General features: G+C 35.4%; 1 protein-coding gene across 2 annotated transcripts in view; it reads left to right on the top strand.

The window, feature by feature from the left end:
- COL4A6 (collagen type IV alpha 6 chain) overlaps positions 1-15,766 on the top strand; it is a 377,060-nt gene that overhangs the window by 203,221 nt on the left and 158,073 nt on the right. For both annotated transcript variants that reach the window (XM_053699142.1, XM_053699141.1), the window contains exons 5-6: positions 10,301-10,435; positions 12,008-12,052. In XM_053699142.1, the coding sequence (XP_053555117.1) occupies positions 10,301-10,435; positions 12,008-12,052 (180 nt within the window). The remainder of the gene's footprint in view (positions 1-10,300; positions 10,436-12,007; positions 12,053-15,766) is intronic.

The raw sequence follows: 15,766 nt of genomic DNA, 5'->3' as shown, positions 1-15,766 counted from the left end.
AAGCATCACAGTGTGGTGCTAGACAACACAAAAACCTACGGCAGGCATTTTCATCATGGTGCCTTTGAGATGGAAATTGTTTCTCTGTGCAGGGCCCCCTGTTCTAAACAGGAGCCTGCTTGCTCAAAATTCACCTGACTTCCACTGATTATCACAAAGGAAACCCCACATGATGGTTGATAAAGACAGTGCTGAGAATTTACTGCCATAGCAAACAAAGGACCTATAATTTGTCTATTGGGCCTGTTCGTGTTTTCTCATCCACTTAACTGAATGGCAAGGAAACCAATGGGGGTTTTCATCGCTCCTTTGCCAAGGTAGCTGCTTTTCTTTTTTTAAAAAGTGAGATGTCAAATAACAACAGGACGATGTTATTTGTTGGGGAGAATTGTTCTGTGGCATGAACTTAGCATGTAAACCAGAGCCTTCTGCCACGCTGCCCCTACTTTCTGGAACTCTTTACCATGCGCAATAAGAGAGGCACCGTCCTTACAGACTTTTTAAAAAAAAGCTAAAGACCCACCTCTTCCATCAGGCATTCAGTCCGCCTATCTGACCTTCAGAAACTCCTAACTTTTATGTCTTATGTTGGTATATTTGTAAAGTGCTTTGAGTCTCACAGGGAGAAAAGCGCTATATAAATCGCAAACTATTATTATTATTATCATTATTATAAACCAATAAGGCCAATAATGGCTTGGAAAATTAAGTCATTGAAAAATAATAAAATAAAATGAACATCATCAGTAATTGTCTACCATATATTTTGTGTATGAATGTTACACAAAACTAGTCTGATATGGAATGGTAGAAACGTTCCTCAATAACATTATGCCTTGGTGTGATGCAGTTTACAAATTATTTTTCAGAAGATAGTTGGGGGTTTTTTTTGTTTGTTTTTTAACCTTTTTAATTTGAAATGACCTTAACATCAGATCAGAAAAACCTCATGCCCTTAGTAAGCATTTTTCTGCCTCATTCAGTACTCATGTTGGCATTATTAGACCCTCTAAAACCTCCACAAGCAACAAGAAAAGATGTTAATGCATTCTACCTTGCAGATATAGTTTGGGTACCATTGCCTGAGAAACAACATCCTTTTCAGTGAGTCACAATATCAGTCAATTAAACAAACATTTGCAATATGAAGGATCTTGAACAAATGGCATTATGATTTTCTCCATACTTAAACACTAATATCCTATACATATCAGTACATGTAGAATCTAAGAAAGCAACACAATCTATATATTTCAAATTTAATTATCTGATACTTTTTAAATGGATACCCAATTTGTTGTGGCGTTCCAATTATGGTTCTTACTGTTAGATTTATTTTCTGTTAACCTGTAAAATAAAGTTCCAGTTTTAAAACAGGGCATATAAACCCTCAACTGGAATATACTTAACTATGTCAAAAACATTACGTTCCCTGTAAAATAGGTTTATGGCGATGTTTGGAGTGTAAGTGGCTGCAAAAGTCATTTCGTATTTGAGTTAGTAGTTTTGGAACTCCTGTTGCAGATAGGAAACTTGTAAAATGCTCAATGTACATTTGATTAGTTTCTGAGGTTTTACAATCTTTACAGCACCACATTTATGCTTTCTTTGTGTTGAAGTTTTACAATGACTTATCTGAAAAAAAGAAAGAAAGAAAAACCACCATCCCAGCCTCGCTGACCTCTTCATTGAACATAGCAGCTGTGATAACGCTGCCTTGCCCTAACCCAAGGAGAGGTCAGCCATGAAATTATAGGACACTATACAGCAAACCCATGACATTATTTTTATGCAGACACCAGACTGTATACACCAAGTTAAAAATTAGCTCTTTTTTACTATCAAACCTGTTTGTCAATTTTTAAAATAAATACATAAATAAATATATAAATAAATATATAACAAATAAGTAAAACAAGTTATTGTTATGTTTGTCAAATTATATAGGGGCATTAAAGTCAATTTTTTATTTATTTCATCTGAAATTTATGGTATTTTAAAATGTATTACATTTTTATTTATTTTAGAAGAGATGTACTGAAAACAACTTTATTTTTATGCTACTGAGGCATATTACTGTCCACCAATAAACTTTCTTTTGAGCCAAAGAGCTTCTATCCCACACCGCAGCTATGTACAAACATATTTTCTGTTCGTTTCAAAATCAATTAAATAAATAAATAAGTACAAAAATGAAACTAAACTAGAATTAATACAATTAGTAATTTTATGCTTGCCATATTTGTTGAAAAATATGCAGGCTACGGTTATTTGTCCATATAAATGTACATTCAAATATAAATTTTTATTTTTTGGATCTAAAATAGGGCAATTTAAAATGTTCTCATTTTTTTATATATATTTGTTTATTTATTTATTTAATTAATTAATTTGGTAAACTGTTGTTCCTGTACTGAGAAAACAGAATTGGTTTTATGCTAGTGGTTCATATCACTGTTCACCAATAGAGCTGTTGGAGTTTTTGTTATCAGCCAATTAACTTCTATCCCACAGACCAACTGTATAAACATGCACTTTATTTTAGTTTTTAATATAAAAATAAACTGCTTTAACTTAACCTTTTATTTTCATAGAAAATACTTTTTATATAAATGGTGTTTTTTATATATATTATTTTTTTATTAACATGATCCAGAAGCTATTACTAGCTACATAATATTTTATTTACTGACAGCCCAGAAACCTAGGCAAATTTTTGGTTGGTGTTTTAAAAGGATTTAATGTAGAACTTCTGCCCGTTTAGATAATGTGAATATTTTTCCATGGTTCAGTCCAGTCCCGGAGAATATTAATAAGTTGTTACCAACCTCTGCCCTTTGAAAGAACACTGCAGCCTTATAAGGGATTTCACTTCATTATTTATAGATTTTAAAGTAGAAAGCCAAATTCTCACTGAGAGACAATAATAATGGAACTGTAGAGTACCCTGTGGTAGAGAAGACAGCAGGGTCAGATACTGAAAGAGCAGATCATCACTATTCATGGCTATAAAGCTGGTATAAAATCAGGGGTCATTTGCAGCATAAAAATAACAGCAAAAACACTTAGTTAATTGGCATTTGACACTTTTCTTTGTACAGTATGTACTTTAATTGAAAGCAGAAATGCTTTGTTCAAATTTTAGTTTTTTGGTCATACTATTTAATGATTATGTTTGCGTTAAAAGAGACTCAAGTTTAATTAGTTTACTATATCTTTAACACATTCCTGTGTACAATGTCAGTCTGTGTGTAGGTTAAAGGGACTTAAAGTCATTTTTATCATTTATGTGTAAGACAGTATTCCCTACATTGTAAAACAGATAAAACATTTTTAATAATCAATGTTTTGCAATGCAAGGACACACCCCTTGAAAAGCCAGTGGAATGATGTTTATCTTCCTTTACTGTGGCCAGTTAGGGAAATTATATAAATAAGTTCCTGTACATATTCACCAATAACTTTGCAGCATGTATGCGTGTTAGGGTTCTGCATTCCACAAAATGCACCCCAGTCTCTCCAGGGGGAGTTGAAGCACTACAATTTCCAATGGTAAAATAAAAGGAAAAGAAAAGGCAAAATAAAGAATAAAAAGTGAATTGCTGAGTTCTTTAATTAAACATAATTAAACATACTCGGCCAGATTACAAGTTGAGCGCTAATTAACGCTCCCGCTCAAGTGTTAATTGCGCTAGAAGTAAGATTTTTGCACCTATTGGGTTACTCTCGTATTATAAATTGAAAATAAACTGTTTTTGCTCATGCGCTAACCCAACGAGCGCAAAAAGCCGATGCTAGTATACCGCAAGCGCGTTCACGTATTACCCTATAGAAGTCAATGGAGAAAAAAAGTGGAAAAAACCTAACACCCTACTCGCACGCAAACCCAATAGCATATTCTCAAATGCACTAACCCGACATGAAAATATAAATATTTCACATTCCAATGTTCTTCACATAACAGATTATGTTCTCTTTATTTATAAATAAATATTTCTACATATATCTGATGTTTTTTTTGGGGTAAAATATTAGGTATAGATATATACAGAAATATATAGGAATGTTTAGAAATACTTAGAACATATTCTACTATGTGCAGAACATTGAAATGACAAATATTTAATACATAGTGAAAACTATTATTAAAAATTAATATTGCATAAATGTGTATACCATGTTTTCATCTACTTTACTGCAAAGGGCTCCAATGCACGTCTATATATGTCTATATGTGTGTACATATATACACATATAAACACATAAATACATATGTCTGTAAATACATATATACACATATAAATACATAAATACATATGTCTGTAAATACATATATACACATATAAACACATAAATACATATGTCTGTAAATACATATATACACATATAAATACATAAATACATATGTCTGTAAATACATATATACACATATAAACACATAAATACATATGTCTGTAAATACATATATACACATATAAATACATAAATACATATGTCTGTAAATACATATATACACATATAAATACATAAATACATATGTCTGTAAATACATATATACACATATAAATACATAAATACATATGTACACATATATAGTCATATACATATATATATATATATAGACATACATATACATATTTAGACATATATATAGACATACATATACATATTTAGATATATATATATATATATATATATATATATATATATATTATCTATGTTAAAGCCCTTTGCCTATCTTTTTTTCCCTAAAACTTGATACCTCATATCCCTCTTCACCTTAGTTTTTTTATGACTCCCATTAGGAACAATCTAATTTAAAGGAACATGGTAATACAGTAATAAAATATCACAGTTGCTAGTGTATTTTATGTTTAAACAAATGACGTTTATCGTGGGATATTCAGGCAGTAATAAAATGCTATAATAATTTAAAGCATGCCCTATTAGTCCCTTTAATTTCTTATAAAATATAAGGAGGGAAATCCCACAGCAGGTTCATTCAAGTCAAAGTTGTAAAACATAATCTGTAAGTAAGACAGTCTGACATAACTATTTTTTTCAGAGGTTGAGCACCCTCTGCTGGATGATATGTGGTAAGCAATTATGAACTTGAGCATCAAATGACACCTGCCTTCAGGTTATGGCCTATATAGATAGATAGATAATAGATAGATGGATGAGAGATATATAGATAGATAGATAGATAGATAGATAGATAGAATAGATAGATCTAAGAATAGATAGATACTTATTATAGATGTTGGTATTTATCCCATTTTGAAAATTTCTGAGCTTTCAATAGTCAATATGTAAGTCCCAATATTTAGCAATTTTAGGATAATGTTAATGCAACAGGTACCCCAGAGTGCTTCAAATAATCCCTAGTATATTGAAAAGCATTATCTGAATTATGATGGTTTATTAAGCCTTCTTCTATTTTACTGGCAACACATCCAACCCTTTGAAAACTGTTCTATGTTAGCAGACAGCTTCAGGCATTCAAAGCCAACCAAATAACATTCTCACATATTCTTACTTCTCATTAGAGCTGCCCCCATTTGTCTAGACATTTTCTGTAATTTTATTGTTAAGTAGTGCAGTTTGTGGCACATGACACGTAGCTTCATGTTGCTGTAGTGTAGCGCAGTGTATGGCAACCACTGCTTTATTGTATTTAGTTTTCATTTCTGTAGTTACATGTAACATTATCAAACCAAAAAAACTAGAAACCCTAGTGGTAAATGCTTTATATATATATATATATATATATATATATATATATACATATATACAGTATCTCACAAAAGTGAGTACACCCCTCACATTTTTGTAAATATTTTATTATATCTTTTCATGTGACAACACTGAAGAAATTACACATTGCTACAATGTAAAGTAGTGAGTATACAGCCTGTATAACAGTGTAAATTTGCTGTCCCCTCAAAATAACTCAACACACAATCATTAATGTCTAAACCGTTGGCAACAAAAGTGAGTACACCCCCAAATGGAAATGTCCAAATTGGACCTAATTAGCCATCTTCCCTCCCCGGTGTCATGTGACTCGTTAGTGTTACAAGGTCTCAGGTGTGAATGAGGAGCAGGTGTGTAAAATTTGGTGTTATCATACTGCTCACTAGAAGTTCAACATGGCACCTCATGGCAAAGAACTCTGAGGATCTTAAAAAAATAATTGTTGCTCTACATAAAGATGGTCTAGGCTATAAGAAGATTGCCAAGACCCAGAAACTGAGCTGCAGCACGGTGGGCAAGACCATACAGCGGTTTCACAGGACAGGTTCCACTCAGAACAGGCCTCGCCATGGTCGACCAAAGAAGTTGAGTGCACATGCTCAGCATCATATCCAGAGGTTGTCTTTGGGAAATAGAGGTATGAGTGCTGCTAGCATTGCTGCAGAGGTTAAAGGAGTGGGGGGGGGGGGTCAGCCTGTCAGTGCTCAGATCATACGTCGCACACTGCATCAAATTGGTCTGCATGGCTGTCATCCCAGAAGGAAGCCTCTTCTAAAGATGATGCACAAGAAAGCCCTGAAACAGTTTGCTACAGACAAGCAGACTAAGGACATGGATTACTGGAACCATGTCCTGTGGTCCGATGAGACCAAGATAAACTTATTTGGTTCAGTTGGTTTCAGTTGGCGGCAACCCGGTGAGGAGTACAATGACAAGTGTGTCTTGCCTGCAGTCAAGCATGGTGGTGGGAGTTTCATGGTCAGGGCAGTATTCCAACATGATAACAACCCTAAACACACCTCCAAGATGACCACTGCCTTGCTAAAGAAGCTGAGGGTAAAGGTGATGGGCTGGCCAAGCAAGTCTCCAGACCTAAACCCTATTGAGCATCTGTGGGGCATCCTCAAACGGAAGGTGGGGAAGCACAAGGTATCTAACATCCACCAGCTCCATGATGTCGTCATGGAGGAGTGGAAGAGGACTTCACTGGCAACCTGTGAAGCTCTGGTGAACTCCATGTCCAAGAGGGTTAAGGCAGTGCTGGAAAATAATGGTGGCCACACAAAATATTGACACTTTGGGCCCAATTTGGACATTTCCACTTAGGGGTCTACTTACTTTTGTTGCCGACGATATAGACATTAATGGCTGTGTGTTGAGTTATTTTGAGGGGACAGCAAATTTACACTGTTATACAGGCTGTACACTCACTACTTTACATTGTAGCAAAGTGTAATTTCTTCAGTGTTGTCACATGAAAAGATATAATAAAATTTTTAGTAAAATGTGAGGGGTGTACTCACTTTTGTGAGATACTGTATATATATATAAAGAAGGTAACGTCCAGCACCAATTCCTCTTATCTCTTCTGGGTGCAAGCTGCCTCTGTTTCACCTTAAACAGATATGGATAACAATTTGTAGAAATGGCTGCGAAGGCCCAAAGCGTCGCCTGTATGTCACTGCTTGTAATAAAATTTTAAAATACAATTTGGAGTGCTGCAGCCATTTCTACAAATTGTTTTATATATAATATGAAAAACCAATGATGAGCCACTCTCCAGGTCTCATTTTTTCTTTAATGATGAGAGTTCCTCATCTTTGGTTTTTCATACATATCTAGTTTTGAGAGCACTCTGAGTCGTTAATTTAACCAAGAGGGCTTTCTGGAAATATATATATATATATATATATATATATATATATATATATATATATATATATATATATCCCTTTTGGTTACCAGCGACACTCACATCAGTAATTGTAACCCCTTTGGATATCAATAACACACTAATCAGCAATGTTAAACTTTTTTCCTATCAGCACACAAACACATCAGTCATTTTACCCCGTAACAGACTGAACAATAATTTGACCCCTTTTGGCTGTCAGTAAAACACAATGATCAATAATTTTGCTGTTGGTAACATACACAGATAAGTATATTTTTACTAATTTTGCTGTTAGTAACACACACACAACTTTTGACTGCTGGTAACATAATAAGCAGGTTGAGCAAAAAGAGGCTGCTTCTTGGGTGGTAACTAGCCATAGAACAAGCTATTATGCTACTGTTCGTTTCCAGGTTGAGCGCTTCTCTCTTTTTATTTATGCAAATTATGACATTTTGGGAAGTCTCCCTAAGTGTGATGCGGGAATCCAGACGTGGACCCGTTGCTCAGTGTGCCTAGAGGGATATGGCTGCACCTCACTGACGAGGCCCACAATAGGCCGAAACGTACATCTGGGGTTTTGCTGTTTCTCTTGTTCAGAGAAGGATTGCCTGGTATTTCGGGGCTGGACTGTACTGTGAAGTTAGGATCAGACTGATATGCTTCAGGAAAGTTTTTCTCTGTGAAAGGCACATATTGAGCAAAAAGAGGCTGCTTCTTGGGTGGTAACTAGCCATAGAATAAGCTATTATGCTACTTTCTTTTTATTTAGGTTAGTAAAGCTGTCTATTTATGGATGTGAGCAATTCTCACACATCAATAATTGTACACACTTTTGGCTGCAGGTAACACTCACAGATCAGCAAATCTGGTTCCTTTTAGTTGTCAGAAACTCATTGATCAGTAATTGTATCCTTCAGGTTGTTGATACCATTTACCATTAACATATTAGTCATTTACCCCTTTTAGCTGCCATTAACACACATTGATCAGTCATTTTGGCTGTTGGTAATATAAACACATAAACACATCAGTAATTTTATCCCGTTATGGTTGCTGGTGGTAACATAAACAGACAAATAATGTTACCCTTTTATATGTCAGTAATGCTCTGAACAGTAGGTTTAACCCTTTTAGCTTTCAGTATTCCACTGATATGTAATTTTACCTCTTTTAACTGTTGGTATGACACAGACAGATCAGTAATGCTGCTCATTGTTGGCTGTTGGTAACACACACAAAGACAAGTAATTCTGCACAATTTACCTCACCATTACTGCAGTTTTCAGTCTTTGTACTGTCCCATGCACACAGTTGTAATACTTGCTACTAATGTCTATCAAATGGTCTAATATCACTCAATAATAATTGTAGAATGAATGAATTTGAAATACTGTTTTAAATCAGTAGTGATATTCGATAAATAGGAAAAACTATTAGGATGTATCTCTAATGGTAAGATTTTAATTTAGAACATTATTTAAAATTAATACATAGTTTTTCAATTCCCAGGAGCCAGTGAGACTGCTTCCATTTTTTATAACAATTCTACATTTATTTGTATATGAAAACCTTTTATGTTTCATAAAACAATGTCCGGTTCCTTAATATTCTTGATAGCTCTTAAATTGGATATTAATGTATCAGTCCTGGGCCGGCCCTATATTTTAAAGGGGCATAAAAGTCAAATTTGAAATGCTGAATAGTGGATTTTATATTAGAAATGAAGCATTTTTGTAATATACATCACTTTGTGTAAATGCTTCTTGTAACACACACATGTGAGTGGAGTAACTATACAATAAGCCTGTGCAGAAAACACACAACTGCCCAACACTAATCATGAAGGAATCGGTTATTAGGGGCAGTAAGGTCAAAATTAAACTTTCATGATTCAGATAGAGCATGCAGTTTAAAACAACTTGCCAATTTGCTTCTTTTATCAAATTTACTTTGTTCTGTCTCTAGCAATTGTTGAAGACCAAACCTAGATAGGCTCATAGAAGCTCAAGAGCATGCACGGCTTTAGCATTCTATGGGAAGTAGTGTTTGCAACAATGTATAACCTATTTACAAACATTATTGCAAACACTGCTGCCATAGAATACTAAAGACAAGTGCACACTCCTGAGCCCCTATGAACCTTCTTAGGCTAGCTCTTCAAAAAAAAATTGATACACAAGTAAACTAGCAGGCTGTTTAAATTTAAATCTCTATCTGAATCATGGAAGTTTCATTTTGATTTGACCATCCCTAACATAGGTAGGTTTTTATTCTATCAGCTAAAATGTAGTCATATATACGGTATACTAATGTATGTACATGGATACTTACTGACATATACCTACAGTTCTGTGGTTAAATTGTATTGTATTGCTATAAGAAATATATCTTGCTGGCTAAGTTGTTTTATTATTATTCTTTTGTGGATATTGGTCAATTCGTTGGAAAACTGCAAATGTTTCCTTGGTATAAAATGTATAAAATGGTATAAAATACATTTTGTATAAAGTACATTTGTTGTAGTCTTTATTAATAATACAACACAGCTTTGTATTTTTAAAAAATCTTTAAACATCTCCTATCAAGAATCTCTATTTTGTGTGTTAGAATTATAACTTATGGTTGTCTCTTTTTTTCAAATTATAGGGTCGACCAGGACAATTAGGCCCCCAAGGGCCGATGGGGCCACCAGGATTTCAAGGCCCCACAGGAGTCTCAGGACCAAAGGGTGAAAGAGGATCTCCTGGTTCCCCTGGAGGAGGGGGACCCAAAGGCGATGCGGTTTGTCCAATTACATTCTTCTAGCAAATGCTGCCCCTTTTGACAATGACCTTTCGTATGAAGAGTTTATTCACATGCTTATGCAGTGTATATAAAATCCAGCTGTGATGTATTATAAGAAACATATGCCAAAACACAGACACATTTAAATTAACTCTCTTCTGTAACTTAAGTTTCAGTTATGTCATTGAATGTATTTTAACAATGTCAGTCTTCCTTTTGCCTTTTAAGGCAATCCTATTAAGGGTCAAAAGTAAACAATGAATAAAACGAGAGGCATATTTAAAGGGATTCTGTCTGGTAACATCAGTGCTGTTTTTGTTTCTTTTATGGATAAAGTTTATTATAAAAAAAGGTATTTTAAATCAGACATAGCCAATTTACAGCAAGGGTTGACATTTTGGCCATGTGTTCCTGGACAGTTATGAGATACACATGTTGCAGGGTGTGCAAGGAGGAGCATGAATAGTGCTGTCCAGAGGCACAGTACGTGTTCGTTTCTGTACATCTTGCAGCATGTGTAATGCATAACTGTCCATGGCTGAGGTGGCAACCCTAGGGCAGCCCATGGGCCATAAGTGGCACTCTGCACTAGTTTTTGAATCCTCTGGGAAAAAGCAGAACTATAAATATGTGACATAGCTTTTTTTAACAACCCAGAAAAAGCAAACTAATGGGACATATCCCACTAAAAAAAATACTGTTATGAAAATAAATTAGTATAAATTAACCCGTTTGTGAGGGTTAAACACATAGGCCTAGTTTCCATTAAAGTGGTAAAGTTTGGAAACTGGTGATAAAAACATGTATCACCATTAAAGTCTATGGAGAATTTTTATGTACCCACCAGTTTACAAACTTTACCACCTCATTGGAAACTAGGCCATAGTCGGCTAGGGTCAGAAATATAAAAATACACGCACTAACAAACTAGAGCATGCAATTCTTGCTTAAGAATGTCTATTTGTTATCTATTTGTCTAATTGTTATTACAAAGTGTTGCTGAGAAATAGCTTCTCATTTACAAAATTAAAAATTAAAATGAAAGTTAAAGGGACATAAAAACCAAACATTTTCTTTCATGACTCATATAGATGCAATTTCAAACAAATTTACAATTTAATATTTAATTTGCTTACTTATCCTGGTATACTTTGTTGAAATAATACCTAGATAGAGAGCAGCAATGCACTACTGGGAGCTAGCTGCTGATTGATGGCTGCACACATATGCCTCTAGTCATCGGATCACCCAATGTGTTCATCTAGCTCAAAGTAGTGCACTGCTGCTCCCTCAACAAAGGATACCAAGAGAATGAAGCACTTTTGATAATAGAACTAAACTGGAAAGTTGTTTAAAATTGCATGCGCTATCTGAATCATGAAGGAAAATTTTGGGGTTTATGCCCCTTTAAACTCAGTAGTGTATAGAAACATATTGAAATTAGTTTATTACAATATTATTATATTTTTTGATTACCTCCAAAGGTGAGTGATGAATCACTAAATGCAAAATAATAGGCTTTACTGATGTTATGTAGAAATAATAATATTATTTTTCCAATTTCTGTAGGGGCCGATGGGAGTTCCCGGATTTCTAGGCACAAATGGAGTTCCTGTGAGTTTTTTCCCCTCCTATTTATATTGATAACTGTTATATAAAAATGATCATATCACTGATATCAACCTGCTGCTAGAATCCATTAAACACTATGGGCTAGATTACGGTAATTACCGTTCCCACTCGCAAGCTAACTCTGCTCGACTTCTGTCCTTTGCGCACGCATTACAAGTTGAAAGTAAATCTTTTTCGCTTGAGTGCTAACCCGGCATGCACAAAGAGCATAAGTTCTCAATGGTGAGAGAAACTTGAAAAAACCTTAAGTATATCTGTCTAATCCCTAACACCCATACTCACACACTAACCCGAACAAATCGGCATAAGCCCCCTACTCTAATAACCCCTAACCCACAGCATAGCCCACCGCAAAGTCCCCACTACACTATTAACCTCTATCTCCCACACACCAACATTGAAAACTAACCCACTACACTATTAATCCCTAAACCGCCACAACCCCTACCGCAAAGTAACCTACTACACTATTAACCCCTAAACAGTAACACCCACACATCGCAAAGTAACCCACTACACTATTAACCCCTAAACTGCCATACCCCACATCGCAAAGTAACCCACTACACTATTGCCTGGCCTAGTTTGCTAATCAACGGCTAGATTACGAGTTTTGTGGTAAACTGAAAGTCAGTAGTTATGGGTTTTATGCTACAACACTGTAACATAAAACTCATAACTAAACTCATAACTAAAGTGCTAAAAAGTACACTAACACCCATAAACTACCTATTAACCCCTAAACCGAGGCCCTACCGCATCGCAAACACTAAAATAAAATTATTAACCCCTAATCTGCCACTCCTGACATCGCCACCACTATAATAAACATATTAACCCCTAAACCGCCGTACTCCCGCATCGCAAACAATAGTTAAATATTATTAACCCCTAATCTGCTGTCCCTAACATCGCCACAACCTACATTACTGTTATTAACCCCTTATCTGCTTCCCCCAAAATCGCCGCCACTATACTAATGTTATTAACCCCTAAACCTAACCCCAAGTCTAATCCTAACACACCCTAACTTTAATATAATTAAAATAAATCTAAATAAAACCTACTATTAATAACTAAATAATTCCTATTTAAAACTAAATACTTACCTGTAAAATAAAGCTTAAGCTAGCTACAATATAACTCATAGTTACATTGTAGCTATCTTAGGTTTTATTTTTATTTCACAGGCAAGTTTGTATTTATTTTAACTAGGTAGACTAGTTAGTAAATAGTTATTAACTATTTACTAGCTACCTAGTTAAAATAAATACACATTTAGCTGTAAAATAAAACCTAGCCTGAGTTACACTAACACCTAACCTTACGCTACAATTAAATAAATTACAAAAAAAAGCACTAAATTAAACAAAATAAAAAACAAATTATCAAATATTTAAACTATTTACACCTAATCTAATAGCCCTATCAAAATATAAAAGCCCCCCAAAATAAAAAATACCCTAGCCTAAACTAAGCTGCCAATAGCCCTTTAAAGGGCCATTTGCGGGGCATTGCCCCAAAGAAATCAGCTCTTTAACCTGTACAAAAATAATACAAACAACCCCCCAACAGTAAAACTCACCACCCACACAACTAAACCCCCCAAATAAAAACCTATCTAAAAAACCTAAGTTAACCATTGCCCTGAAAAAGGCATTTGGATGTACATTGCCCTTAAAAGGGCATTTAGCTCTTTTTCAGCCCAAACCCTAATCTAAAAATAAAACCCACCCAATAAACCCTTAAAAAAACCTAACACTAACCCCCGAAGATCCACTTACAGTTTTTGAAGACCGAACATCCATCCTCAACGAAGCGGCAGAAGTCTTCATCCAAGCGGCAAGAAGTCCTCAATGAAGCCTGGAGAAGTCTTCATCCAAGCGGGCCGAAGTCTTCATACACGCCGGCAGAAGTCTTCATCCAGACGGCATCTTCTATCTTCATCCATCGGGCGCGGAGCGGCTCCATCTTCAAGACATCCGGCGCGGAGCATCCTCTTCAATCGACATCTCTTCCAGAATGAAGGTTCCTTTAAGGGACGTCATCCAAGATGGCGTCCCTTGAATTCCGATTGGCTGATAGAATTTTATCAGCCAATAGGAATTAAAGGTGAAAAAATCCTATTGGCTGATGCAATTAGCCAATAGGATTGAGCTTCAATCCTATTGGCTGATCCAATCAGCCAATAGAATGTGAGCTCAATCCTATTGGCTGATTGGATCAGCCAATAGGATTGAAGCTCAATCCTATTGGCTGATTGCATCAGCCAATAGGATTTTTTCACCTTTAATTCCGATTGGCTGATATAATTCTATCAGCCAATCGGAATTCAAGGGACACCATCTTGGATGACGTCCCTTAAAGGAACCTTCATTCTTCAGTCGCCGTGTAAAGAAGAGGATGCTCTGCGCCGGATGTCTTGAAGATGGAGCTGCTCCGCACCGGATGGATGAAGATAGAAGACGCCGTCTGGATGTAGACTTCTGCCGGCTTGGATGAAGACTTCGGCCCGCTTGGATGAAGACTTCTCCCGGCTTTGTTGAGGACTTCTTGCCGCTTGGATGAAGATTTCTGCCGCTTCGTTGAGGATGGATATCCGGTCTTCAAAAACTGAAAGTGGATCTTCTGAGGTTAGTATTAGTTTTCTTTTAAGTGTTTATTGTGTGGGTTTTATATTTAGATTAGGGTTTGGGCTGAAAAAGAGCCAAATGCCCTTTTCAGGACAATGGGGAGCTTAGTTTTTTTATTTGGGGGGTTTGGTTGTGTGGGTGGTGGGTTTTACTGTTGGGGGATTGTTTGTATTTTTTTTTACAGGTAAAAGAGCTGATTTCTTTGGGGCAAAAAAGGCCCTTTTAACGGCTATTGGAAGTTTAGTTTGGGCTAGCTTTTTTTTTATTTTGGGGGGCTTTTTTATTTTGATAGGGCTATTAGATTAGGTGTAATTAGTTTAAATATTTGATTATTTCTTTTTTATTTTGTGTAATTTAGTGTTTTTTTTTGTAATTTAGTTAATTGTATTTAATTAATGTAATTTATTTAATTGTAGTGTAATGTTAGGTGTTAGTGTAAGACAGGTTAGGTTTTATTTTACAGGTAAATTTGTATTTATTTTAGCTAGGTAGCTAGTAAATAGTTAATAACTATTTACTAACTATTCTACCTAGTTAAAATAAATACAAACTTGCTTGTGAAATAAAAATAAAACCTAAGATAGCTACAATGTAACTATTAGTTATATTATAGCTAGCTAAGGGTTTATTTTATAGGTAAGTATTTAGTTTTAAATAGGAATAATTTAGTTAATGATAGTAGTTTTATTTAGATTTATTTTCATTATATTTAAGTTAGTGGTGTTAGGGTTAGGGTTAAGTTAGGGTTAGACTTAGGGTTAGGGGTTAATAACTTTAGTATAGTGGCGGCGACGTTGGGGGCAGAAGATTAGGGGTTAATAACTGTAATGTATGTGGCGGCGACATTGGGGGCGGAAGATTAGGGGTTAATAACTGTAATGTAGGTGGCGGCGACATTGGGGGCGGCAGATTAGGGGTTAATAAGCATAATGTAGGTGGCGGCGACATTGGGGCGGCAGATTAGGGGTTAATAAGTGTATCTGGGTGGCGGTGACATTGGGGAAGGCAGATTAGGGGTTAATAAGTGTAGGTGGGTGGCGGTGTCATCGGGGGCGGCAGATTA

This window comes from Bombina bombina, chromosome 1 (genome assembly GCF_027579735.1).
Source record: "Bombina bombina isolate aBomBom1 chromosome 1, aBomBom1.pri, whole genome shotgun sequence".
Classification (NCBI taxonomy): domain Eukaryota; kingdom Metazoa; phylum Chordata; class Amphibia; order Anura; family Bombinatoridae; genus Bombina; species Bombina bombina.
This window is presented reverse-complemented; position numbering and strand designations above follow the sequence as displayed.